The following is a 27,539-nucleotide window of genomic DNA, read 5'->3' on the forward strand; positions in this document are numbered from 1 at the left end:
TGGCCACCTGTTTGAAGGATATACTCTGAAAACGCATTTCATTCCACTAGAGGGAGTACTTTAGTCACCTCAGAACAGATTGTGGAGAATGATGCACACACATACTTTATTTTCATTTCAAACCTTCGATGTCTATGATGTACTAAGTGCTTGCTGATGATCGATATAAAAAAGAACACAGGGGCTGATTCAATAGATCCCTTCTTACTGCAGCTCTCTGTCCCACTTATTTCAGAACCATTGAATTATATCTTTAATTTGAATATTGTTTCTGGTGTTATCTCTAAGATCTAGAAAGTGGCACTTGTCCTCCCTCTATATAAAGGAGGAAATCCTCTGACTTAGATAACTACGTTCCAATCTCCAAATGATCTGCCTTTCCAAACTAGTAGAATCCCTGACCAACTGTCAGATAAGAAGTTCTCGTTCTATTCTTAATGTGAATAGAGTTTTAGACCTGGACATACTGTAGCACCGTTTCAGCTGCTACGCTCGTTTTAGATAATGTGTTAAGTTGCTTGGATCACAAAAATCATTGTGCTGCCTTATTTATAGACATTTCCAAGGCCTTTGACACTGTTGACCATCACACTCTCATTCAAAGGTTGACTGAAATAGCCCTGAATCAGGCTTCTTGCAAGTGGTTTGAAAATGATCTATCACACAGGACACAATGTGTGATCTCTGATGGTGTTAAGTATAGTTTTCTGAACACTACAAAAGGTGTACCGCAGGGATTGGTACTGGGACCTATTCTTTTTACTGTTTATATAAACAATAGTGATCTATCTGTTAAAACTTGTAATAGTCATCTGTATGCAGACAAAACTTTTATATACAGTGAGGGGAAAAAGTATTTGAGCCCTTGCTGATTTTGTACATTTGCCCACTGACAAAGAAATGATCAGTCGATTTTTTTGTTGTTATTCTGTCTCTCACTGTTCAAATAAACCTACCATTAAAATTATAGACTGATCATTTCTTTGTCAGTGGGCAAACGTACAAAATCAGCAGGGGATCAAATACTTTTTTCCCTCACTGTACATGGTCATACTACCTCAATCAGTCTGACAAACCGGTGTCTGTATGTAGCCTCGCTACTTTTATAGCCTCACTACTGTTATTTTTGTTTCTTTACTTACCTATTGTTCACGTAATACCTTTTTTGCACTGTTAGTAAGTAAGCATTTCACCTGTTGTATTCGGCGCACGTGACAAATAAACTTTGATTTGATTTTATAAAGCCAGTGACTGATGTGGACCTAGGCCATTTTCTGATTAACATAGGACCGAGGCCATTCAGGATCCGAATATCATAGGACCATGAATGACGGTTCTATCCACACTAGCTGTATGTCAGTAAAAGGGTGAATGATGATTATATACCCGGATCTATGTAGGTGACATAGAACTACAGCATCAGTCTACTTCAATGTAGGGTGAATGACAGTTCTATCCATTCCAGCTCTATGTCAATGAAAGGGTGAATGTCTATAGATGTCAGTGACAGGAGGTGGGTGCTGTATACAGGGACAGGTCTGTCATTGAGAGGGAACACACAGTCTCCATTGTAACCAGCCCTGAGGTCTCATAACACGTGTTGCTTACAGGAAGCAGCCTAGTTCAGTCAGGAATAAACAAGAACAGAGTGGCTGGAGGGGTGTTTATCAACTCACTTCTCACTCTCTTGGCTGACGGGTGTTTATCAATTCACCTCCGTTGCTTTCATCTTTGAAATGTGTTTCCTGTCCATCCTGTTTGCTAAGCAGCTGTTTTAACTCTGCATTGGGTTTGGTTTCTCTGAGAATGACCACATCACAGGTCAAAATGTTTTCTAACTGGGTGGACATCTGTGTGTGTGTGTGTGTGTGTGTGTGTGTGTGTGTGTGTGTGTGTGTGTGTGTGTGTGTGTGTGTGTGTGTGTGTGTGTGTGTGTGTGTGTTTGTCCAGTCAGGGCAGGGTGTGTCAGGTGTTTGGTTATCAAATGAAACTTTCATTTTGAAGAAAAGAAATATAGAACATATGGGTTCTTTCAAAACTCGCCTGATTGCCCCACCCCTCCCATCATGGTTTAATATTCTTGAATTCAACCGTTAATTCCTGGAAGTTAGTGTGTACTTTAGTTACATAAATAGTTGAGTTTCTTACTTCCCCATGGGAGAGATCTGTGCTGAGTATTTGCATATGAACAGTTCACAGGAAAGCTAATAGCATTAAAACTGGTTTATACGGACAACCTGCACTTTTCAGGGGACACTTCTTGAAATCGAAACCACAGTATTTTACCATTACTCAAAGACTTAGAAATGTATAAACGGTCCACTTTATAATTGTGTTACAGAGCGTGTAGGACAGGGATAGGCAGGTTCGGTCATGAAGGGTTGTAGTGTTTGGAGGTTTTTTGTTTCAGTCCAGATCTGACATACCTCATTCCGCTAATGGTGGCCTTAATTGGCTAGTTGAATCAGGTGTTTTTAGAGCTGGGCTGGGTAGACATAAAGTCAAAGAGAATTAAGAGGAAGATAATCAAGAAGATCAGAAATAAACAGGCAGGGTAGACAACTTTGCATCTGATGTTTTTTTATTGGTTCACAGTAATGAGTGTAGTGATATTTGGGCTGTAAGTCAGCTTTGCAGCCAGTACTTAACCACAGCTATCCCAGCTATTCCGAGGGCAAACGTCACAAAATCCATTTCCGGTTTTCCATACAAACACGCCAGTTAGGCATATCAACATTAGCAAGGTTTCCATACAATTTGATGCGAATATTCTAAAATCCGCATAAAACAGTATGCCCACATGAGAGGTGTTTCCATCAAATGGACTTATTGCTGATAAAAGGCTGTGCGTAATGACGTAGTGCATATAAAATTAACTTTTGCGGTTAAATTGCCATGTACCGAATGAAAAATACTAGTTAAATGGGTTTCCATCGCATTTTCAACTCTACTGATGGTTTTGCCAGAATAACTGTTGCTTTATATGCCCACTGGTATTGACAAGTGCGTGTTAGCCAACAGCTCACATACACAGTGCAGGGAGGTTACCTACATTATTAGATTATTGTGGATAAGAGCAATATTATTTTTTATTGTCAAGCGGCAGCCAAGCATCAGTTCATGTCACCAGAATAAAAAGAGCCTGGATATGTAAAGGAAATGAGCATCAAGCTCATCAGCTTGCACTTTCACCACCCTGTGAAGTTCATCATTATTTATTTAATCAGTAGCCTAATAAACGACATGGTTTCCCCGAGTCGTAGTGGGAAAACCACACAGCATATCATCGCGTGACTCTAAATCGTTTCTACCGGCATTTCTCGCAAACATAATTTTACTGACACAAAAAGATCCCACCATGTCGAACGAACAAATTGTCTGTAGACATTTATAAAATTGTACCGGCATATTATGTTAGCATCAGTCCGTTCGTGACGTTTTTCAATTCATCCTCATGAAATGGTTGGATAAAAACCTAGTAATAGTGGACTTCTCAAAATAAATATCTTTAGTAAAGGGGTTAACATGAAACGAATCTTCATGTGAAACCATTTGACATAAGAATTGCTCATTTATTTTCATGAAAGTACACTTTGGTCACACATGAAACAAATATTTGGTTTTGGGAGTTATTTGAGTCCCTGAGAGCACAATCGTTCTATATGAATATTAGATAAGCACCATAGCGCACACCCTCAGCTTACATATGGTTTCAAACATTATTGCATAGGACAACTGGTTAGGAAACTGGCAATTCTAGAAATCCCAACGCTAGATAGTCCAACAGCATGGGATATGTATTGTACAGTACAAGATAATAAAAAAGTGAATGTGATGAATGCTAACCAAACATATACAAAGTTGTTATTAAAGTTATGGAACGCAATACAAACATTAAAAAGCAACACATAGAACAGACTATTTTGTTATGTCAATAGCAACTGTACACAAGCACCATACAATTCAATTAAAAAACACATATTAGCCTATAATGTGTTTTTTTTACATTAGGAAATAGCCCTGTAAAGACACATCTAAGGTCTATTCAGTATGATTTCATCTACAGCTTTTATTGATTAAAGTTTGACTGTGTGTGTGTGTGTGTGGGGGGGGGGTTTGTGTGCGTATGTGCATGCCTACATTTGTGCGAGCATGTATGTGTGCATTTGTGCGTGTGTGTAAGGAAGTTGTGGGTTAACTTAACACTGTTTCATAATAACATGTAGGTGTTGTGATATAAAATGTTGTTGAAGACGATATTAACTGAAGCCCCTAATAACGAAATGTGAATGAGTGGGCCGAGGGAACCAAAGGGATCTGCTAAAAATATTCATTAAGGAACTGTACTGTTAACAGCCGACTACGGCATATTATAGAGTCCTGGAAAATGTCCATTGCTGCTGCTGACAGCATCTAGACTTGAGGACGGTTGGTCATTCAATCACATCAAAAGGCCATAATGGTGCAAAAGGTGACAGTGAACATGGAGCTTTGCGCCAGATTTGTTTCCGTTTTAGCCAACTCACGCAAAAGACAAAGGAGAAGGATAAAACACAAACAGATCCATCTACCAGTCAACATCTATGGCGTAAAAAAGCCACAAACATGGATGACATAAAATTGAGTTACAGCATTGTACAGAAAATGGAATATTCCACCGATACTGATTGAACTGAGACATGGATAGAAACAGCACATTTCAAACCCATTCTCCTTTAAGCATCTACTTTTAGATTTAAGCAGATCTCAACTGCGGCAGCAGCTGTTGACTGTGTGAATCCAGCAGTTAATTTTCTCTTAGACAAACATATTGTTCTCTTTAGGAGCTCAGTATGCCAGCCCTGCGGTCTCAGTGTGCCAGCCCTGCGCTCTCAGTATGCCAGCCCTGCGGTCTCAGTATGCCAGCCCTGCGGTCTCAGTATGCCAGCCCTGCGGTCTCAGTATGCCAGCCCTGCGGTCTCAGTATGCCAGCCCTGCGGTCTCAGTATACCAGCCCTGCGGCCTCAGTATGACAGCCCTGCGGCCTCCGCAGCAGTGGCCAGGGTGGAGGTGTTGCCCACGTCAAGGCTTATTTATCCTCTATCTATTTCTCATTTTCTTTCTCCCTGCCAATGTCAAGGCATTGTTCTCCATATCTTTCTCTCTACCCCCACCAAAAATGGTTATTTCTGAAACAGAACAGAGTTATATCTGGAACCAAAAAGGGTTAACCAAGCTACAAGAACAGCCAAATAAACCGTGGTTCTAGGTAGACCTTTTTTCTAGTGCATACCCTAGCTAGTGACATACTGTAATGGGTGAAAATGTGTTTGTTTTATGTTTAATCAATACAAAAAGCATTGCACATGGTAACCTTGAATAAATTAACTGCAGTATATATGATACATTACATGTTATGACAAAATGAGCACCAAAAGCATTGGAATTCAGTTACTACAACAAATCAGACAGTAAACTGCATCAAAAGTTACATTTTCATGGCAGGTATCAAGAGATAATGTCACAAAATCAAACATTACGGAGTCAGTCACAGAGGGACTAGGCTGTCCTAATATGGTAACCATGCATTTTATGACTGATCATATTAAACTATGGAGGGGGGACTTGGTCAAAATTCTAAATACTGATATTAGTTCAATAGATAAAGTGCATCATCCCATGAAAATTATTTGACCTCATGTTACAGTAATTTTAAAACCGAAGAAGAGTGAAATGTTAACTAAATAAACTATATTTGTTTTGTTGTATCAGATCTACTGTAGTTACAGTATATCGTCATTATTTTCAGAATATGGCAATACCTGCACAAAGTAAAACAACTAATTAAATTGTAAAAACTAAGATAAACGTTCATACCCAACTATGTATTCAAACTCGGGCCTTGAGGTCCACTCAAGGAAACTCCTGGTTTTATTTCATCCCTGGTTATGGATTAAATAAAGTTGAACTGCAGACCTCTAAAGTCTACTGGAAGGTTGAGATTTGATCAAACAGCACCGATATTGTAGGAGACACTGTCTAGACAGACCATCAGTCAAACAGATAATACAGAACTCTTTTCAGTCATCCTTTCCCCTTTCCTGGGACATGGGCATATGGGATCATCCATATCTTCAGCCTGGTCTCATAGACTAGACTTAACATAGTAAACTTAAATCCGGGACATTCAAACGAGTATCATATGTTATGGTTGGTATGGTTACATAAGACAGATGGTTACTTAAGGCAAAAAGGAAAGTAGGGTGGTTGGTTGGGGTGGGCCTATGGGTGGTTGGTCAGGGTGGATCAGTAGGCATTTAGCGCAAACGTCTAGCAACCCAAAGTTTGCGAGTTTGAATCTCATCACGGTCAACCTTACTATTTTAGCTAATTAGCAACTTTTCAACTACTTACTACCTTATAGCTACTTTTCTACTACTTAGCATGTTAGATAACCCTAATCATAACCCTACTCATAACCCTAACCATAACCCTAATCATAACCCTAATCATAACCCTAATCATAACCCTAACCATAACCCTAATCATAACCCTAATCATAACCCTAACCTTAACCCTTTTAGCTAACCCTTCCCTTAACCTTAACCCTAACCTTAAACCTTTAACCTAACTCCTAAACATAACCCTAACCCTAAGCCCTAGCCTAGCTAACATTAGCCAGCTAGCTAACGTTAGCCAGCTTGCTAACATTAGCCACCTAGCCACTTTACTAGAATTCATAAAATATCACGTTTTTGTAAATTCGTAACGTGTTTTGTAAATTTGTAACCTATTTTGAATTTTGAAAATTCATAACATATAATATGAACAAAGTATATGAAATGGGTGATGGACATCCACAAATTAATACATACCATACGAAATGTAACATATCATACTAAAAGGAGTATCAGGGATTTACATACATAATCATACGAAATGCTCTTTGACCAGGTTGGTATGTTAGACGTACAATTATATTTTCAACTTTAATTGAAATTAATTCATTAATTCATACAAATTTGAGTAGCTAAATTACTAGTAGTCCACATTCATTAACTAACAAAATACCTAAATGTTGATTGAATCCATATCATTGTAACCCTCCATTGTTAACTGAAATAATTTGGTTTCCCTGGTGACATCAGTCCTGCTCTCAGATTCTATTGGCTGTTGGGGTCGAAAGGTGTAGTCAGGGTGATGGTCTTCTCCTAGTTGTGGTTTATTCTGGGTAGTGTAGTCCACAGCAGGTAAGGGTAGTGGACAGGTGCCATTTTGTGAGTCCCCTAGTGTTGTGGGGCAGGAGTCCCACGTCCCACCAGACCTCCAGACCCCAGGGCACCCTGAGCAGTTTTGGCCCCAGCTCTGAGCCCTCTTTGCTGGGCACCAGCCTGGGCCAGCACTGGGCCCTGGATGGGCCTAGACAAAGTTATTGGTGATCTGCCTTTGGTGCTCAAACAGGTCCTCAATCTCTGCACTGTACGCATCACCTGGTAAAAGAAACAAAATACAGTTAGAGATAAGGAGAAAGAAAGAGAGAGAGAGATTGAGGAAGAGACAGACAGAGAGAGAGAGAGAGTTTGTGAGAGAGAGAGAGAATGTGTGTTAACGACAGATAAATGTAATTTCCCATACCTGCGTGACATCCATACATGTACGCTCTGTGTCCGTCGTATTTGCATCGACATCTCATCACGTTATTCTGGAAGTCCGACTCAGCCATATCTAACGAGGGGTTGACTTCCACCTACAATATGACAGAAACAGAGATTTTTTTATTTTTTTACTTTATTTAACCAGGTAGGCCAGCTGAGTACATGTTCTCATTTATAACTGCGACCTGACCAAGATAAAGCAAAGCAGTGCGACAAAAACAACAACACAGAGTTACACATAAACAAACGTAGTCAATAACACAATAGAAAAATCTATGTGCAGTGTGTGTAAATGTAGAAGAGTAGGGAGGTAAGGCAATAAATAGGCCATAGAGGCGAAATAATTACAATTTATCATTAACACTGGAGTGATAGATGTGCAGATGAGGATGTGCAAGTAGAGATACTGGGGTGCAAAAGAGCAAGAGGATAAGTAAAAATATGGGGATGAGTTAGTTGTGTGTGCTATTTACAGATTGGCTGTGTACAGTTACAGTGATCGGTAAGCTGCTCTGAAAGCTGATGATTAAAGTTAGAGAGGGAGATATAAGACTCCAGCTACAGTGATTTTTGCAATGCGTTCCAGTCATTGGCAGCAGAGAACTGGAAGGAAAGGCGGCCAAAGGAAGTGTTGGCTTTGGGCGTGACCAGTGAAATATACCTGCTGGAGCGCGTGCTACGGGTGGGTGTTGCTATGGTGACCAGTGAGCTGAGATAAGGCGGGGCTTTACCTAGCATAGACTTACAGATGACCTGGAGCCAGTGGGTTTGGCGAAAAATATATGTAGTGAGGGCCAGCCAACGAGAGCATACAGGTTGTAGTGGTGGGTAGTTTATGGGGCTTTGGTGACAAAACGGATGGTACTGTGATGGACTGCATCAAGTTTGCTGAGTAGAGGGCTGGAGGCTATTTTGTAAATGACATCGCCGAAGTCAAGGATTGGTAGGATAGTCAGTTTTACGAGGGTATGTTTGGCAGCATGAGTGAAGGAGGCTTTGTTGCAAAATAGGAAGCCGAAATCCAGATTTAATTTTGAGTCTGGAAGGAGAGTTTACAGTCTAACCAGACACCTAGGTATTTGTAGTTGTCCACATATTCTAAGTCAGAACCATCCAGAGTAGTGATGCTAGTCGGGCGGGAGGGTGTGGGCTGCAATCGGTTGAAGAGCATGCACTTAGTTTTACTTGCATGTAAAAGCAGTTGGAGGCCTCGGAAAGAGTGTTGTACGGCATTGAAGCTCGTTTGGAGGTTTGTTAGCACAGTGTCCAAAGAAGGGCCAGATGTATACAGAATGGTGTCGTCTGCGTAGAGGTGGATCAGAGAGTCACCAGCATCAAGAGCAATATCATTGATATATATACAGAAAGAGTCGGCCCGAGAATTTAACCCTGTGGCACCCCCATAGAGACTGCTAGAGGTCCGGACAACAGGCCCTCCGATTTGACACACTGAACTCTATCTGAGAAGTAGTTGGTGAACCAGGCGAGGCAGTAATTTGAGAAACCAAGGCTATTGAGTCTGCTGATAAGAATGCAGTGATTGACAGAGTCGAAAGCCTTGGCCAGGTCGATGAAGACGGCTGCACAGTACTGTCTTTTATCGATGGCGGTTATGATATCGTTTAGGACCTTGAGCGTGGCTGAGGTGCACCCATGACCAGCTCGGAAACCGGATTGCATAGTGGAGAAGGTACGGTGGGATTCGAAATGGTCGGTGATCTGTTTGTTAACTTGGCTTTCAAAGATTTTAGAAAAGCAGGGCAGGATGGATATAGGTCTATAACAGTTTGGGTCTAGAGTGTCTCCCCCTTTGAAGAGAGGGATGACCGCAACAGCTTTCCAATCTTTGGGGATCTCAGACGATAAGAAAGAGAGGTTGAATAGGCTAGTAATAGGGGTTGCAACAATTGCGGCGGATAATTGTAGAATGAGAGGGTCCAGATTGTCTCGCCCAGCTGATATGTAGGGGTCCAGATTTTGCAGCTATTTGAGAACATCAGCTGTCTGGATATGGTTGAAGGAGAAGCAGGGGGGGGGGCTTGGGCAAGTTGCTGCAGGGGGTGCTGAGACGTTGACCAGGGTAGGGGTGGCCAGGTGGAAAACATGGCCAACTGTAGACAAATGCTTATTGAAATTAGCGATTATCGTAGATTTATCGGTGGTGACAATGTTTCCTATCCTCAGTGCGTGCAGTGGGCAGCTGGGAGGATGTGCTCTTATTCTCCATGGACTTTACAGTGTCCCAAAACGTTTTGGAATTAGTGCTACAGGATGCAAATTTCTGTTTGAAAAAGCTAGCCTTTGCTTTCCTAACTGACTGAGTATATTGGTTCCTGATTTCCCAGAAAAATTGCATATCGCGGGGGCTATTCAATGCTAATGCAGTACGCCACAGGATGTTTTTGTGCTGGTCAAGGGCAGTCAAGTCTGGGGTGAACCAAGGGCTCTATCTGTTCTCATGTTCTACATTTTTTGAATGGGGCATACTTATTTAAGATGGTGAGGAAAGCACTTTTAAAGAGCAACCAGGCATCCTCTACTGATGGGATGAGGTCAATATCCTTCCAGGATACCCGGCAAAGGTTGATTAGAAAGGCCTGCTCGATGAAGTGTTTTAGGGAGCGTTTGACAGTGATGTAAGTCGCTCTGGATAAGAGCGTCTGCTAAATGACGTAAATGTAAAAATGAGGGGTGGTGGTTTGACCTCGGACCCATTACGCACGCAGGCAATGATTGCTGAGATCCTGGTTGAAGATGGCGGAGGTGTATTTAGAGGGCAAGTTGGTCAGGATGATATCTAAGAGGGTGCCCATGGTTACAGATTTAGGGTTGTACCTGGTAGGTTCCTTGATAAATTGTGTGAGATTGAGGGCATCTAGCTTAGATTGTAGGATGGCCGAGGTGTTAAGTACAGTGCTGTGAAAAAGTATTTGCCCCCGTCCTGATTTCTTATTTTTTTTGCACATTTGTCACACTTAAATATTTCAGATCATCAACCAAGTTTTAATATTACACAAAGTTAACCCAAGTAAACACAAAATGCAGTTAAGTGATCATTTTATTTATTAAGGGAAAAAAGCTATCCGAACTTTCATGGGCCTATGTGACAAAGTAATTGCCCCCCCTTGTTAAATCATGAATTTACTGTGGTTAATCCAATTTTTTTGGAAAGCTGAGTTCAATTTCACTAGACACAACCAGGCCTGATTACTGCCAGACCTGTTGAATCAAGAAATCACTTAAATAGAACCTGTCTGACAAAGTGAAGTAGGCCAAAAGATCTCAAAAAGCAAGACATCAATTCAGGAACAGATGAGAAACAAAGTAATTGACATCTATCAGTCTGTGAAGGGTTGCAAAGCCATTTCTAAAGCTTTGGGGCTCCAGCGAACCACGGTGAGAACCACTATCCACAAATGGAGAAAATTTGAGTGGGCCAAAATTCCTCCACAGCGATGTGAAAGACTCATTGCCAGTTATCGCAAACGCTTGATTGCAGTTGTTGCTGCTGAGGGTGGCACAACCAGTTATTAGGTTTAGGGGGCAATTACTTTTTCACATAGGGCCATGAAGGTTCAGATAGCTTTTTTCCCTTAATAAATAAAATGATCACTTAAAACTGCATTTTGTGTTTACTTGGGTTATCTTTCTGTAATATTTAAATTTGTTTGATGATCTGAAACATTTAAGTGTGACAAATGTGCAAAAAAATAAGAAATCAGGAAGGGAGCAAATACTTTTTCCCAGCACTGTATGTCCCAGTTTAGGTCACCTAACAGTACGAACTCTAAAGATAGATGGGGGGCAATCAATTCACATATGGTGTCCAGGGCACAGCTGGGGGCTGAGGGGGGTCTATAACAAGCGGCAACGGTGAAAGACTTGTTTCTGGAAAGGTGGATTTTTAAAAGTAGAAGCTCGAATTGTTTGGGCACAGACCTGGATAGTATGACAGAACTCTGCAGGCTATCTCTGCAGTAGATTGCAACTCCACCCCCTTTGGCAGTTCTATCTTGTCGAAAAATGTTATAGGTATGGATGGAAATTTCAGGATTTTTGGTGGCCTTCCTAAGCCAGGATTCAGACATGCCTAGGACATCCAAGTTGGCAGAATGTGCTAAAGCAGTGAATAAAACAAGCTTAGGGAGAAGGCGTCTAATGTTAACATGCATTAAACCAAGGCTTTTACGGTTACAGAAGTCAACAAATGAGAGCGTCTGGGGAGTGGGAGTGGAGCTAGGGGCTGCAGGGCCTGGGTTAACCTCTACATCACCAGAGGAACAGAGGAGAAGTAGGATAAGGGTACGGCTAAAGGCTATTAGAACTGGTCGTCTAGTGCGTTCGGAACAGAGCGTAAAAGGAGCAGATTTCTGGGCGCAGAATAATAGATTCTAGGCATAATATAGAGACAAGGGTATGGTATGATGTGAATACAGTGGATGTAAACCTAGGCATTGAGTGATGATGAGAGAGGTTTTGTCTCTAGAGGCACCATTTAAGCCAGGTGATGTCACCGCATGTGTGGGGGGTGGAACAAAAGGGCTAGCTAAGGAATATTGAGCAGGGCTGGAGGCTCTACAGTAAAATTAGACAATAATCACTAACCAAAACAGCAGTAGACAAGGCATATTGACATTAGGGAGAGGCATGTGTAGCCGAGTGATCATAGGGTCCAGTGAGTAGTTAGACGAGCTGGAGAAGCGGCGATTCAGACAGCTAGCGGGCCGGGGCTAGCAGGCTAGCAGATGGGCCTTCGGGGGACGCCGCCACGGAAGAGCCTGTTGAAACCCCCTCGGACGGTTACGTTGGCAGACCAGTCATGATGGATCAGCGGGGCTCTGTGTCGTCAGTAAAAGGGTCCAGGCCAACTGGCAAAATAGGTATTGTAGCCCAAGAATTGGCTGATGGACCTCTTCAGCTAGCCGGGAAATGGGCCTAGCTTGAGGCTAGCTCCAGGCTAACTGGGCTGAGGCTGGCTGATGTCCGAGTTAACGGTGATGACTGCTAGCAGTGGCTAACTGACTACTAGCTAGTAGCTAGTTAGCTGGCTAGCTCCTGATGGGGGTTCCGGTTCTAAATTGTAAAAAATAGCAGATCCGTAACACATTGGATGAGGCGGGTGGCAGGAGAGTGTGTTCAGTCCATAGATGGAAATTGAGATTAAAAAAATATATATATATATATATATATATACGAAGAAAAATATATATACTTGGGATGGGACGGGACAAGACAAACAGACGTCTGACTGCTACGCCATCTTGGGAAAGTATAGTCAACTCCCATATATATTGTAAATGAGAACTTGTTCTCAACTTGCCTACCTGGTTAAGTAAAGGTGAAATAAAAACATATATATATATATATATATATATATATGTGCAATGTCTAACACCAGTGTGCACTAAACTAGACCAGAACAAGAAACACATATTTCAATTGGGACCGATGAGCTTGATGTACTCAAATAGAGTTTGCACTTGTATCAGTAGCTGAGAGTACTTGAGCCCTGCAATGAGCCAGAGCTACTACAAAGCTATTACAATGTAAGAGTATGATGGCTGTCTGTGACCTCCTGACCTGCAGCTGCTCACTCCATCTTCACCCCACTGTGTTATTAGAAAACAGAGGGAGGGAGTTTCTCATTTCATTCTTCCCCCTCAAGTCTCCCTGCCATATCAGACCCATGGAGAGGAAGAGAGCAGTCTTAGCCTACTTCCCAAGTAGCACCCTATTCCCTTTGTAGTGCACTACTTTTGACCAGGGCTCATATATAGCTAGGGAGGGAGAGGGAGAGGGAGAGGGAGAGGGAGAGGGAGAGGGAGAGAGAGAGAGAGAGAGAGAGAGAGAGAGAGAGAGAGAGAGAGAGAGAGAGAGAGAGAGAGAGAGAGAGAGAGAGAGAGAGAGAGAGAGAGAGAGAGAGAGAGAGAGAGAGAGAGAGAGAGAGAGAGAGAGAGAGAGAGAGAGAGAGAGAGAGAGAGAGAGAGAGAGAGAGAGAGAGAGAGAGAGAGAGAGAGAGAGAGAGAGAGAGATATCCACATTTGCTATTTAATAACATTCAGTTGAAAGACACTGGGAGACATCAGCAGTAATAGCAGCCTAAGGAAAACTCATACAGTAAATAGTTGTATGACTATTGTATGGAAGGTTGTGTAAGTTTAGTATAAATGTTGAGTAACAAAGACATTCTCAACCCACACAGTGTGCATCCTTAGAAGAAGAGTTGTGTAATTGTATGGTTTGTCACAGGACTAATGGATTGCCAACTGAGTCTCACACCATTTGAGTCATAACAGAAAACTATTTTAGAGGAAGCCTCAATCTGTTTGCTTCCCACTTCCGTGTTTCTGTCCTGTCATTGAGAGTCTGAATCTCTTGTAAAAATAAATTGATCACAAAAAAGTCTCAATGCAGTTTACCATATGGGCAAACATTACTCCTGGCTCGTTTAAAGGACACCTTTATGTTGAGGACTAAAGCTGAATTAAAGCAGTCATTTAGTGTGTGGTTAAGAAGGTACAGTAGTTACAGAGAGCATAACCGTGACTGTATAAGTGTCTGTAATAGGTGCTATTCTGAGCTCTACCATGTTCTTATAGACTGTTATTCACCAGTCTACATCCACAGCTGCTGACATAACCATTCTGTTCTGTAACGCACACACACACACGCATGTGGATGAGGGCAAACACAGTCAGGCAACCAAACACACACACACACACATAAACACACACACACACACATAAACACACGCATGTGGATGAGGGCAAACACAGTCAGGCAACCAAACACACACACACACACACACACACACACACACACACACACACACACACACACACACACACACACACACACACACACTCCGTGATAATACTGAGAAGCCATATTCCCTAATAGCTGCTCTGTAAATGTACTACACCCACTCTAAATACAGGCTGCATCCAGCTACACAGGAAAACAACTTTAACCCCTAAAAAACATATTTAAAACTTTGTGAATGCTCAAAAACTAGCCATGATGGCAACTCTGTAGAAATTACAGTGTTGGACTTTGTCGTCTGTAGTCGGTTGGCTTGGGCCATCGGAATGTGTAACGGAGTGATAAAAAGGCCTGTAAGGACAGCAAAGGAATTCCAGGGAGAAATGAAAATGTGGTGGCTGGCTGTAATGAGAAGGGTCTAATGATAGAGGGTTCATTTGGGTAATTGGGGAATGTTTAGTCCATGTCTCTCAAATGTAGATATGTAATGTTATGGTCCTGCGTTCACTAAGTGTCTCAGAGTAGGAGTGCTGATCTATGATCAGGGCACCCCGTTTTACTTAACTAGTCCTAGGTCATCACTCCTACTCCGAGACACGTTGTGAATAAAAGCCCTGAACGGTGCACCCCACTGAATAGGGCCTCGAGTTTGAACAACTGGAGATTGGACAACTGGAAGGGTTATTCGGCTGTCCCCATAGGATAACCCTTTGGAGAACCCTTTAGGTTCCAGGTAGAACCCTTTTGGATTCCATGTAGAACCCTTTTCACAGAGGGTTCTACATGGAACCTAAAAGGATTGTACCTGGAACCAAAAAGGGTTCTCCTATGGGGACAGCTGAAGAACCCTTTTGGAACCCTTTTTTCGAATAGTTACATGCTCACTCATTCCTGTCCTCATCTTCTCACTCCTGTCCTCCTCTTCTCACTCCTGTCCTCCTCTTCTCACTCCTGTCCTCCTCTTCTCACTCCTGTCCTCCTCTTCTCACTCCTGTCCTCCTCTTCTCACTCCTGTCCTCCTCTTCTCACTCCTGTCCTCCTCTTCTCACTCCTGCCCTGCTCTTCTCACTCCTGTCCTCCTCTTCTCACTCCTGTCCTCCTCTTCTCACTCCTGTCCTCCTCTTCTCACTCCTGTCCTCCTCTTCTTACTCCTGTCCTCCTCTTCTCACTCCTGTCCTCCTCTTCTCACTCCTGTCCTCCTCTTCTTACTCCTGTCCTCCTCTTCTCACTCCTGTCCTCCTCTTCTCACTCCTGTCCTCCTCTTCTTACTCCTGTCCTCCTCTTCTCACTCCTGTCCTCCTCTTCTTACTCCTGTCCTCCTCTTCTCACTCCTGTCCTCCTCTTCTCACTCCTGCCCTGCTCTTCTCACTCCTGTCCTCCTCTTCTCACTCCTGTCCTCCTCTTCTTACTCCTGTCCTCCTCTTCTCACTCCTGTCCTCCTCTTCTCACTCCTGCCCTGCTCTTCTCACTCCTGTCCTCCTCTTCTCACTCCTGTCCTCCTCTTCTTACTCCTGTCCTCCTCTTCTCATTCCTGTCCTCCTCTTCTCACTCCTGTCCTCCTCTTCTCCTGTTTTCTTCTCTCCTCTCTTCCTCAACTCCTTTTCTTCTCACAGCTGTTGCATTGCCACCACTTGTAATTACGCCCTGCTCTACATGCCTAAAATACACACATTTGTGTGTGTGTCCCCGTGAGCGTGTGTGTACATCTATCATAGGGACATGGAGGGTGACTAAATAAAACAGGCTGAGACACTTTTCACTGTAACCTCTCAACTGACTCCCATGTCCTAGGTAGCACAGTCATTAAGGGAACGAGTTTCACCATAACCCTCCTCATTAACAGAGAGTGATTAGGTAGTACTATTAGTAATTACAGGGGTGGTAGTTTCACCATAACCCTCCTCATTAACAGAGAGTGATTAGGTAGTACTATTAGTAATTACAGGGGTGGTAGTTTCACCATAACCCTCCTCATTAACAGAGAGTGATTAGGTAGTACTACCAGAAATTACAGGGGTGGTAGATTCACCATAACCCTCCTCATTAACAGAGAGTGATTAGGTAGTACTACCAGTAATTACAGGGGTGGTAGTTTCACCATAACCCTCCTCATTAACAGAGAGTGATTAGGTAGTACTATTAGTAATTACAGGGGTGGAACTTTCACCATAACCCTCCTCATTAACAGAGAGTGATTAGGTAGTACTACCAGTATTACAGGGGTGGTAGTTTCACCATAACCCTCCTCATTAACAGAGAGTGATTAGGTAGTACTACCAGTAATTACAGGGGTGGTAGTTTCACCATAACCCTCCTCATTAACAGAGAGTGATTAGGTAGTACTATTAGTAATTACAGGGGTGGTAGATTCACCATAACCCTCCTCATTAACAGAGAGTGATTAGGTAGTACTACCAGTAATTACAGGGGTGGTAGTTTCACCATAACCCTCCTCATTAACAGAGAGTGATTAGGTAGTACTACCAGTATTACAGGGGTGGTAGTTTCACCATAACCCTCCTCATTAACAGAGAGTGATTAGGTAGTACTACCAGTATTACAGGGGTGGTAGTTTCACCATAACCCTCCTCATTAACAGAGAGTGATTAGGTAGTACTACCAGTAATTACAGGGGTGGTAGTTTCACCATAACCCTCTTCATTAACAGAGAGTGATTAGGTAGTACTATTAGTAATTACAGGGGTGGTAGTTTCACCATAACCCTCCTCATTAACAGAGAGTGATTAGGTAGCACTATTAGTAATTACAGGGGTGGTAGTTTCACCATAACCCTCCTCATTAACAGAGAGTGATTAAGTAGTACTACCAGTAATTACAGGGGTGGTAGATTCACCATAACCCTCCTCATTAACAGAGAGTGATTAGGTAGTACTATTAGTAATTACAGGGGTGGTAGTTTCACCATAACCCTCCTCATTAACAGAGAGTGATTAGGTAGTACTATTAGTAATTACAGGGGTGGTAGTTTCACCATAACCCTCCACATTAACAGAGAGTGATTAGGTAGTACTATTAGTAATTACAGGGGTGGTAGATTCACCATAACCCTCCTCATTAACAGAGAGTGATTAGGTAGTACTATTAGTAATTACAGGGGTGGTAGTTTCACCATAACCCTCCTCATTAACAGAGAGTGATTAGGTAGTACTATTAGTAATTACAGGGGTGGTAGATTCACCATAACCCTCCTCATTAACAGAGAATGATTAGGTAGTACTACCAGTATTACAGGGGTGGTAGATTCACCATAACCCTCCTCATTAACAGAGAGTGATTAGGTAGTACTACCAGTAATTACAGGGGTGGTAGTTTCACCATAACCCTCCTCATTAACAGAGAGTGATTAGGTAGTACTATTAGTAATTACAGGGGTGGTAGTTTCACCATAACCCTCCTCATTAACAGAGAGTGATTAGGTAGTACTACCAGTAATTACAGGGGTGGTAGTTTCACCATAACCCTCCTCATTAACAGAGAGTGATTAGGTAGTACTATTAGTAATTACAGGGGTGGTAGTTTCACCATAACCCTCCTCATTAACAGAGAGTGATTAAGTAGTACTACCAGTAATTACAGGGGTGGTAGATTCACCATAACCCTCCTCATTAACAGAGAGTGATTAGGTAGTACTACCAGTAATTACAGGGGTGGTAGTTTCACCATAACCCTCCTCATTAACAGAGAGTGATTAGGTAGTACTATTAGTAATTACAGGGGTGGTAGTTTCACCATAACCCTCCTCATTAACAGAGAGTGATTAGGTAGTACTATTAGTAATTACAGGGGTGGTAGATTCACCATAACCCTCCTCATTAACAGAGAGTGATTAGGTAGTACTATTAGTAATTACAGGGGTGGTAGTTTCACCATAACCCTCCTCATTAACAGAGAGTGATTAGGTAGTACTATTAGTAATTACAGGGGTGGTAGTTTCACCATAACCCTCCTCATTAACAGAGAGTGATTAGGTAGTACTATTAGTAATTACAGGGGTGGTAGTTTCACCATAACCCTCCTCATTAACAGAGAGTGATTAGGTAGTACTATTAGTAATTACAGGGGTGGTAGATTCACCATAACCCTCCTCATTAACAGAGAGTGATTAGGTAGTACTATTAGTAATTACAGGGGTGGTAGATTCACCATAACCCTCCTCATTAACAGAGAGTGATTAGGTAGTACTACCAGTAATTACAGGGGTGGTAGATTCACCATAACCCTCCTCATTAACAGAGAGTGATTAGGTAGTACTATTAGTAATTACAGGGGTGGTAGATTCACCATAACCCTCCTCATTAACAGAGAGTGATTAGGTAGTACTACCAGTAATTACAGGGGTGGTAGTTTCACCATAACCCTCCTCATTAACAGAGAGTGATTAGGTAGTACTATTAGTAATTACAGGGGTGGTAGATTCACCATAACCCTCCTCATTAACAGAGAGTGATTAGGTAGTACTATTAGTAATTACAGGGGTGGTAGATTCACCATAACCCTCCTCATTAACAGAGAGTGATTAGGTAGTACTATTAGTAATTACAGGGGTGGTAGTTTCACCATAACCCTCCTCTCATTAACAGATAGCGAGTTTCACTGTAACCCATGGCTTTCCCATGCCTCCGAGGTATAAAAATAATAGAACGCCTAATTGCCCCCAGGGACAGCATGCTGGGATTAGTAATGTGAGACAGAAGTGGTGGCTGATGGGAGTTGGAGTTTTTTTATGTGTCCTGAGGTGGCGCCCAGAAGGACACAGCTGATTAACATGAGACAGGGTAATGACAGAGATGGAGAGTGTATGTGTGTGTGTGTGTGTGTGTGTGTGTGTGTACATACATGTGTACAACATGGCTGTCTCTCATGGTAACACAGAGGGTGGTCTGCAGACCTCGGTCACATACATGTTAAATACTTCAACATACTTTAATAGTTTTGCGGGGTAAAAAGGGACCAATGGGATCATCTAAAAAGTGTAAACTCCAAGCTGAATCAAGCGCAGCTGTGTGTGTCTGTACCTGGAATATGTAGTCTCCAGGCTTGACATCGGTGATGTCGATCCACTGACAGTCGATGTCGTGGCGGTACGTATCCCAGCAGCCCACTGAGATGCCCTGGTCGCCCATGTTGTAGCAGGAGAAACGCTTATGCAGACCTGACACACAGACAAGTACAGTGACTTTACTCTTCAGCTTGATGCTTTTAGGAGCCAGTTTCAGCTATTCAAAAAGAAAAGTAACCATGGTCCAGGAATAATTTAGGTCATGGACAGCATATGAAGCCAAGTTGTTTAAAATAAATGGTTGATATAAATGTTAATAGCAGGTGACATTGCCATATTATGAATGTTAATAACATGTGACATGAGGTGCTGTCCATGTTAATAACAGGTGTTATTAACTTCAGGGTGATTATGTATGCATGTTAATAACATGTGACATTAGGTGTTATCCATGCTAATAACATGTGTTATTACCCTCAAGGCAGTACGCATCCATGTTAATAACAGGTGTTGTTACCTTCAGGGCAGTATGTATGAATGTTAATAACATGTGACATTAGGTGATATCCATGTTAATAACAGGTGTTATTACCTTCAGGGCAGTATGTATCCTCCAGACAGAAGCTGGCCTTGTGTCCCTCTGCTATCCTGGTCCCATTCAGAGTCAGCAGGTCATAGTGGGTGAACACCTCAATGCTGTGGTAGTGCCTGGTAACACAGAATAAAAGGGGTGGTCAGGGTGTGTGTGTGTGTGCAGCTGGCTCTCTGTCTCACATTAGAACTAGACGTTGATCCATGTTTCTCAAAGTATTTAAGGTTATGTTTAGGCGTCAACTCTGAAATCTTAAGGTTAGGCAAGGGTTAAGGTTTTTGGATAGACAAAAATCTCAAAAACAACTTTCTATCGCTGGAATTGAACTTGTAACCTTTGGAATCAGAGGTAGATGTTTACACACATCCGCCATCCGATCCACCATCCCTGTCCACAACACCCTTGCAAAACTGAAACCTACGTGAAAGTAACAGTGCTCACTGTTGCCCATAGTGGTCAGTTTCCACATCATCTCCCCATGTCCTCAGGCATGGATGGACGTTGACTACTGACTTGTATCACGGGTGACCTGGCTGGTGTGTGTATGTCTGGGAATCAGAACAGTCGCTCCCTATGGAGCTGGTAGCCCAGTGATCTCAACACTAGAACATGAGAGAGTAACACCTCTCATAGAACCTTGTTCTAGAACTTGCTAGGTTGCACCGCTCACACACAGACCTGTTTACACACTCACAGTGAATGGGGGGGCTTTGAAACTCACCTACACACACATTCATGCATTTCTCGTGAACACACACATACAGTACACACAGGCACACGGCTCCAGGCATAAATGACATAAGAGGTCGCTTTTAGCACCGACCAGCAGAAAAATCAGTCAGAGTCTCATCTTAATTTGAGGGTAACAGTAGTAGAATATAAGGTTCAGTCAGAGTCTCATCTTAATTTGAGGGTAACAGTAGTAGAATATTCAAGGATCAGACATTTGGTTATGCATCAGCAGTTGTTCTCTTATGTCAGTCACTGACAGTCACTCAATTAGCAAAGTCAGCTAAAACATTTAAATTGGTAAGTTAGTCTTGCCAGCTATCTATCTAAAGGTGTAGTAATCATGGCCTGATACCCACAAGACACAGAGGCCCTGACCTACAGGGGGCAGTGACCTACACGGGGCCCTGATCTCCAGGCGGGCCCTGACCTCCAGGGGGCCCTGATCTCCAGGCGGGCCCTGATCTCCAGGCGGGCCCTGACCTCCAGTGGGCCCTGATCTTCAGGGGGCCCTGAACTCCAGGGGGCCCTGACCTCCAGGGGGCCCCCATTGATTTTGTTAGTCACACTAGCTCAGAAATCATATTAACATGACAAAATGTCTACAATTGCAGGTAATTTGCTTTAAAACTGAAAAAATGTAAATCCACCCTAAGGCAAAATTAGTAGAATTGCATGAAATGTGTTATATGAAAAATGACGCCTTAAAAGTGATGGGTCATTCGCTTGCAATGTACTTAGCAATGACATCCACTAAGAGATAAGCATAACAGAATAGCAATATTAATATTTTTTTTCCCCAAACGGGCATTTTCCATAAGTCTATCCATAACATTATCGAAGAAAAGCTTTATGTGGACCATTAGTTTCTGTAAGTAAGTTTCTGCCAAACAGCATTTATTGTCCTTAATGACAATTAGATCATACTTTTACATACTTTCTAACCTGTATCTAAATCAATTCAATGCAGTTCAAGTCAATAGACCTTACTCATTCCACACAGAACAATTATGTCCCACAAGGGCCATTACAGCTGTAAAATGGAAGTCTGTGGTGTTGGTTTCCATAACTCCTTCAGGTAATGTAACTCACTGTCACGTCCTGACCATAGTAAGAGGTTATTTTCTATGGTAGAGTAGGTCAGGGCGTGACAGGGGATGTTTTGTGTTTTTCAATTTTTTTTATATCTATGTTTAGGTTCTAGTTTTTTATTTCTATGTTGTTTTTTTTGGAATGATCTCCAATTAGAGGCAGCTGGTCCTCGTTGTCTCTAATTGGAGATCATACTTAAGTAGGGCTTTTTTCCACCTGTGTTTGTGGGTAGTTGTCTTCTGTTTAGTTTATGTACCTGACAGAACTGTGCGCTTTCGTTTTCACTTTGTTATTTTTTCTTCAGTGTTTTGAGTTAAAATAAATATTCATCATGAGCAATCAACACGCTGCGCTTTGGTCCCCTCTCTACGACAGCCGTTATACTCACAACCTGTAACATGGTCATCCAAAACCACAACTTCCACTACCAAACACTTATAATGACCGAAGACTCCAGCAGCCTCCCTGTGACTGTAACTAAGGGACTGTAACTAATGGACTCTAACTAAGGGACTTTAACTGACTCTAACTAAGGGACTTTAACTAAGGGACTTTAACTGACTCTAACTAAGGGACTTTAACTAAGGGACTTTAACTGACTCTAACTAAGGGACTTTAACTAAGGGACTTTAACTAAGGGACTTTAACTAAGGGACTGTTACTAAGGGCGTTTTTACATATGAAATTCGGTTCCCTGATTCGGTTTCCTACAGTGTTTTTGAGAATTCTACAGAATAGGTTTTGTTTTCACAAGACCTGAAAATAACTGTTTCAGGATGTGATTAGAAAAATGTACATTCTACATGACGTTAGCAAGCTAGCTTGTTTGCAACGGACAAAAAGTTCAATACGACTCGCACTTCTGGTCCTGAATCTTAGACCCCCTACTCACCAGGTCCAGGATTCGTTTCAGTCAGGGTAAGGTTGTTTTAGAGCACGGATCAGGGTACCTTATGCTCCAGGAACCAGGTCATACAGGGGATATGTGAAAGTACCTTAACTCCTACACCCACAAGCAGTGTTGGAAAAAGCACCCAATTGTCATACTGGAGTAAAAGTAAAGAAACCTTAACAGAAAATTACTAAAATAAAAGTGAAAGTACCCAGTAAAATACTACTTGAGTAAAAGTCAGAGTATTTGGTTTTAAATATACTTAAGTATCAAAAGTAAATGTAATTGCTAAAATATACTTAAGTGTCAAAAAAACAAAGCATTTGTGTTTAGTGAGTCCGCCAGATCAGAGGCAGTAGTGATGACCAGGGATGTTCTCTTGATAAGTGCGTAAATTGGACCATTTTTCTGTCCTGCTAAGCATTCAAAATGTAACGAGTACTTTTGAGTGTCAGGGAAAATGTATGGAGTAAAAATTACATTATCTTATTTAGGAATATAGTGAAAGGTAAAAGTTGTCAAAAAGAGAAATATTAAAGTACAGATACCCCAGAAAATTTGTACTTGAAAGTATTTTTACTTAAGTACTTCATACCACTCCCCACGTCCCCTCCATAGAGTATAGTGATATAGTACTACAACTCATGACAAGTATGGCAACAGAGAGTTTCAACTACTACAAACTAAGTATATGGCAATGCATTGTAAAACTACAACAATTCCTTCATGCAGTGAAACAGAACAACAAGTACATGGCCTTCTAGAACTACAAAGCCCCTGACTCCCATGCAGAACCTGTGATACGCGTGCCATGTCAAAGACTCCCTGGTAACCCTAGGTCTGAAGTCAGCCTTTTTCATGTTCATAATGCCAAAGACTACAACTACAACACCCCTTACCTGTGACACGCGTGCCAGGTCCAAGACTCCCTGGTAGCCCTAGGTCTGAAGTCGGCCCGTCCCATGTTCATGATCCTGGAGGAGAATCGTAACAGGCGGCGGTGTCCATAGGGCCAGTTCATTCTGGCAGCAGAAGACGACAGACAGTTCTCCTCGTTGGCACAGGTCAGCAGGTGTAGGGGTCGGTCCTCCAGGTAGGCTGTCTCCTGAACCAGTTGGGCATCTAGTACCAGGTCAGGGGCAGCTAGAGGGCAGGGAAGAGGGGTGAGATGTTAGGGTTAACGTAAACATGTATCGGAGTGACAGGTTAACCGGGTATTACATGAAACAATGGGGCAAGGGCCACTACGGAGAGGGGAGGGATAGGTTAGAGGTTCACCAGTTACAATGCAAGTGATTCTGGCTGGGTTTTAAGGCTTGGTATCTGTAAAGCACTTTGTGACAACTGCTGATGTTAAAAGAGCTTTATAAAATACATTTGATTCATTGATTGAACCAGAGATCAATCAGAGTTCACGTTCAGAAAGCAAAAAAGGAGAAACGTTTTCAGGTACATCAGTTTCAAACCGTTTTCTCCCAAATTTCGTGATCTTTTACAGAAGCCTAGAAGGATCTCTTAAGATTACACAGGTTAGAGATCTAGCCAGGTGGAACAGGTGTAGAGATCTTGCCAGGTGGAACAGGTTAGAGATCTAGCCAGGTGGAACAGGTTAGAGATCTAGCCAGGTAGAACAGGTGTAGAGATCTAGCCAGGTGGAACAGGTGTAGAGATCTAGCCAGGTGGACCAGGTGTAGAGATCTAGCCAGGTGGAACAGGTGTAGAGATCTAGCCAGGTGGACCAGGTGTAGAGATCTAGCCAGGTGGAACAGGTTAGAGATCTAGCCAGGTAGACCAGGTGTAGAGATCTAGCCAGGTGGACCAGGTGTAGAGATCTAGCCAGGTGGACCAGGTGTAGAGATCTAGCAGGGTGGAACAGGTTAGAGATCTAGCCAGGTGGAACAGGTTAGAGATCTAGCCAGGTGGAACAGGTGTAGACATCTAGCCAGGTGGAACAGGTGTAGAGATCTAGCCAGGTGGAACAGGTTAGAGATCTAGCCAGGTGGAACAGGTTAGAGATCTAGCCAGGTAGACCAGGTGTAGAGATCTAGCCAGGTGGAACAGGTGTAGAGATCTAGCCAGGTGGAACAGGTGTAGAGATCTAGCCAGGTGGAACAGGTGTAGAGATCTAGCCAGGTGGAACAGGTTAGAGATCTAGCCAGGTGGAACAGGTTAGAGATCTAGCCAGGTAGACCAGGTGTAGAGATCTAGCCAGGTGGAACAGGTGTAGAGATCTAGCCAGGTAGACCAGGTGTAGAGATCTAGCCAGGTGGAACAGGTTAGAGATCTAGCCAGGTGGAACAGGTGTAGAGATCTAGCCAGGTGGAACAGGTGTAGAGATCTAGCCAGGTGGAACAGGTTAGAGATCTAGCCAGGTGGAACAGGTTAGAGATCTAGCCAGGTAGACCAGGTGTAGAGATCTAGCCAGGTGGAACAGGTTAGAGATCTAGCCAGGTAGACCAGGTGTAGAGATCTAGCCAGGTGGAACAGGTTAGAGATCTAGCCAGGTGGAACAGGTGTAGAGATCTAGCCAGGTGGAACAGGTGTAGAGATCTAGCCAGGTGGAACAGGTGTAGAGATCTAGCCAGGTGGAACAGGTGTAGAGATCTAGCCAGGTAGACCAGGTGTAGAGATCTAGCCAGGTGGAACAGGTGTAGAGATCTAGCCAGGTGGAACAGGTTCGAGATCTAGCAAGGTGGAACAGGTTAGAGATCTAGCCAGGTGGAACAGGTGTAGAGATCTAGCCAGGTGGAACAGGTTAGAGATCTAGCCAGGTGGAACAGGTTAGAGATCTAGCCAGGTGCAACAGGTTAGAGAGCTAGCCAGGTGGAACAGGTGTAGAGATCTAGCCAGGTAGACCAGGTGTAGAGATCTAGCCAGGTGGAACAGGTGTAGAGATCTAGCCAGGTGGAACAGGTGTAGAGATCTAGCCAGGTGGAACAGGTTAGAGATCTAGCCAGGTGGAACAGGTTAGAGATCTAGCCAGGTGGAACAGGTGTAGAGATCTAGCCAGGTGGAACAGGTGTAGAGATTTAGCCAGGTGGAACAGGTTAGAGATCTAGCCAGGTGGAACAGGTGTGGAGATCTAGCCAGGTGGAACAGGTGTAGAGATCTAGCCAGGTAGAACAGGTGTACAGATTTAGCCAGGTGGAACAGGTTAGAGTTCTAGCCAGGTAGAACAGGTGTACAGATTTAGCCAGGTGGAACAGGTTAGAGTTCTAGCCAGGTAGAACAGGTGTAGAGATCTAGCCAGGTGGAACAGGTTAGAGATCTAGCCAGGTAGAACAGGTGTAGAGATCTAGCCAGGTGGAACAGGTTAGAGATCTAGCCAGGTGGAACAGGTGTGGAGATCTAGCCAGGTGGAACAGGTGTACAGATCTAGCCAGGTAGAACAGGTGTAGAGATCTAGCCAGGTAGAACAGGTGTAGAGATCTTGCCAGGTAGAACAGGTTAGATATCTAGCCAGGTGGAACAGGTTAGAGATCTAGCCAGGTAGACCAGGTGTAGAGATCTAGCCAGGTGGAACAGGTGTAGAGATCTAGCCAGGTGGAACAGGTGTAGAGATCTAGCCAAGTGGAACAGGTTAGAGATCTAGCCAGATTTAACAGGTGTAGAGATCTAGCCAGGTGGAATAGGTGTAGAGATCAAGCCAAGTGGAACAGGTTAGAGATCTAGCCAGGTGTAACAGGTTAGAGATCTAGCCAGGTGGAACAGGTTAGAGATCTAGCCAGGTAGAACAGGTGTAGAAATCTAGCCAGGTAGAACAGGTGTAGAGATCTAGCCAGGTAGAACAGGTGTAGAGATCTAGCAGGGTGGAACAGGTTAGAGATCTAGCCAGGTGGAACAGGTTAGAGATCTAGCCAGCTAGAACAGGTGTAGAAATCTAGCCAGGTAGGACAGGTGTAGAGATCTAGCCAGGTAGAACAGGTGTAGAGATCTAGCCAGGTGGAACAGGTGTAGAGATCTAGCCAGGTGGAACAGGTTCGAGATCTAGCAAGGTGGAACAGGTTAGAGATCTAGCCAGGTGGAACAGGTGTAGAGATCTAGCCAGGTGGAACAGGTGTAGAGATCTAGCCAGGTGGAACAGGTTAGAGATATAGCCAGGTGGAACAGGTTAGAGATCTAGCCAGGTGGAACAGGTGTAGAGATCTAGCCAGGTGGAACAGGTTAGAGATCTAGCCAGGTGGAACAGGTGTAGAGATCTAGCCAGGTGGAACAGGTGTAGAGATCTAGCCAGGTGGAACAGGTGTGCTGTGATGACTCACTCTCTGAACAGGTGACCCCTGCAGCCTTAGTCCTGCCACCCCGGGGACAGTGGATGTGGTTGTTACGGCGACACTGTTGGATTGACAGCTCAGTTCCGACACAGTGGGTTCCACTCAACACCAACTCTGCTGCGTTAGGATCCCCAGCCCAATACCACGTCTCCTAGAGAGAGAGAGAGAGAGAGAGAGAGAGAGAGAGAGAGAGAGAGAGAGAGAGAGAGAGAGAATGTGTGACTACTGTACATGAAGCACCTCGATGGTTTGTGGTATATGGTAAATATACCAGGGCTAAGAGCTGTATTCAGGCACTACGCTTTGGCATCATGCGTAATAACAGCACTTAGCTGTGGTGTATTTAAGCCATAAGGCCCGAGGAGGTGTGGTATATGGCCAATATACCACGGCTAAGGGCTGTTCTTAGGCACTACGTAATGTGAAATGCCCGGACAGCCCTTAGCCGTGGTATATTGGTCATATATCACAGACCCCCAAGGAGCCTTAGTGCTACTATAAACTGGTTACCAACGTAATTAGAGCAATAAAACTAAATGTTTTG

At 43.1% G+C, this 27,539-nt stretch overlaps 1 protein-coding gene across 1 annotated transcript in view; it reads right to left on the reverse strand.

Moving 5' to 3' along the window:
- Positions 1-6,938: 6,938 nt before the first annotated feature.
- The window catches only part of LOC115193538 (lysyl oxidase homolog 4), a 48,259-nt gene continuing 27,658 nt past the window's right edge, over positions 6,939-27,539 (reverse strand). The window contains exons 10-15 of the mRNA XM_029752252.1: positions 26,984-27,146; positions 23,621-23,864; positions 20,009-20,124; positions 19,433-19,569; positions 7,615-7,726; positions 6,939-7,469 (exon numbers count right to left, since the gene is read on the reverse strand). Coding sequence (XP_029608112.1) covers positions 7,399-7,469; positions 7,615-7,726; positions 19,433-19,569; positions 20,009-20,124; positions 23,621-23,864; positions 26,984-27,146 — 843 coding nt within the window. The 3' untranslated portion in view covers positions 6,939-7,398. The remainder of the gene's footprint in view (positions 7,470-7,614; positions 7,727-19,432; positions 19,570-20,008; positions 20,125-23,620; positions 23,865-26,983; positions 27,147-27,539) is intronic.

Source organism: Salmo trutta, chromosome 5 (assembly GCF_901001165.1).
Source record: "Salmo trutta chromosome 5, fSalTru1.1, whole genome shotgun sequence".
Lineage (NCBI taxonomy): Eukaryota > Metazoa > Chordata > Actinopteri > Salmoniformes > Salmonidae > Salmo > Salmo trutta.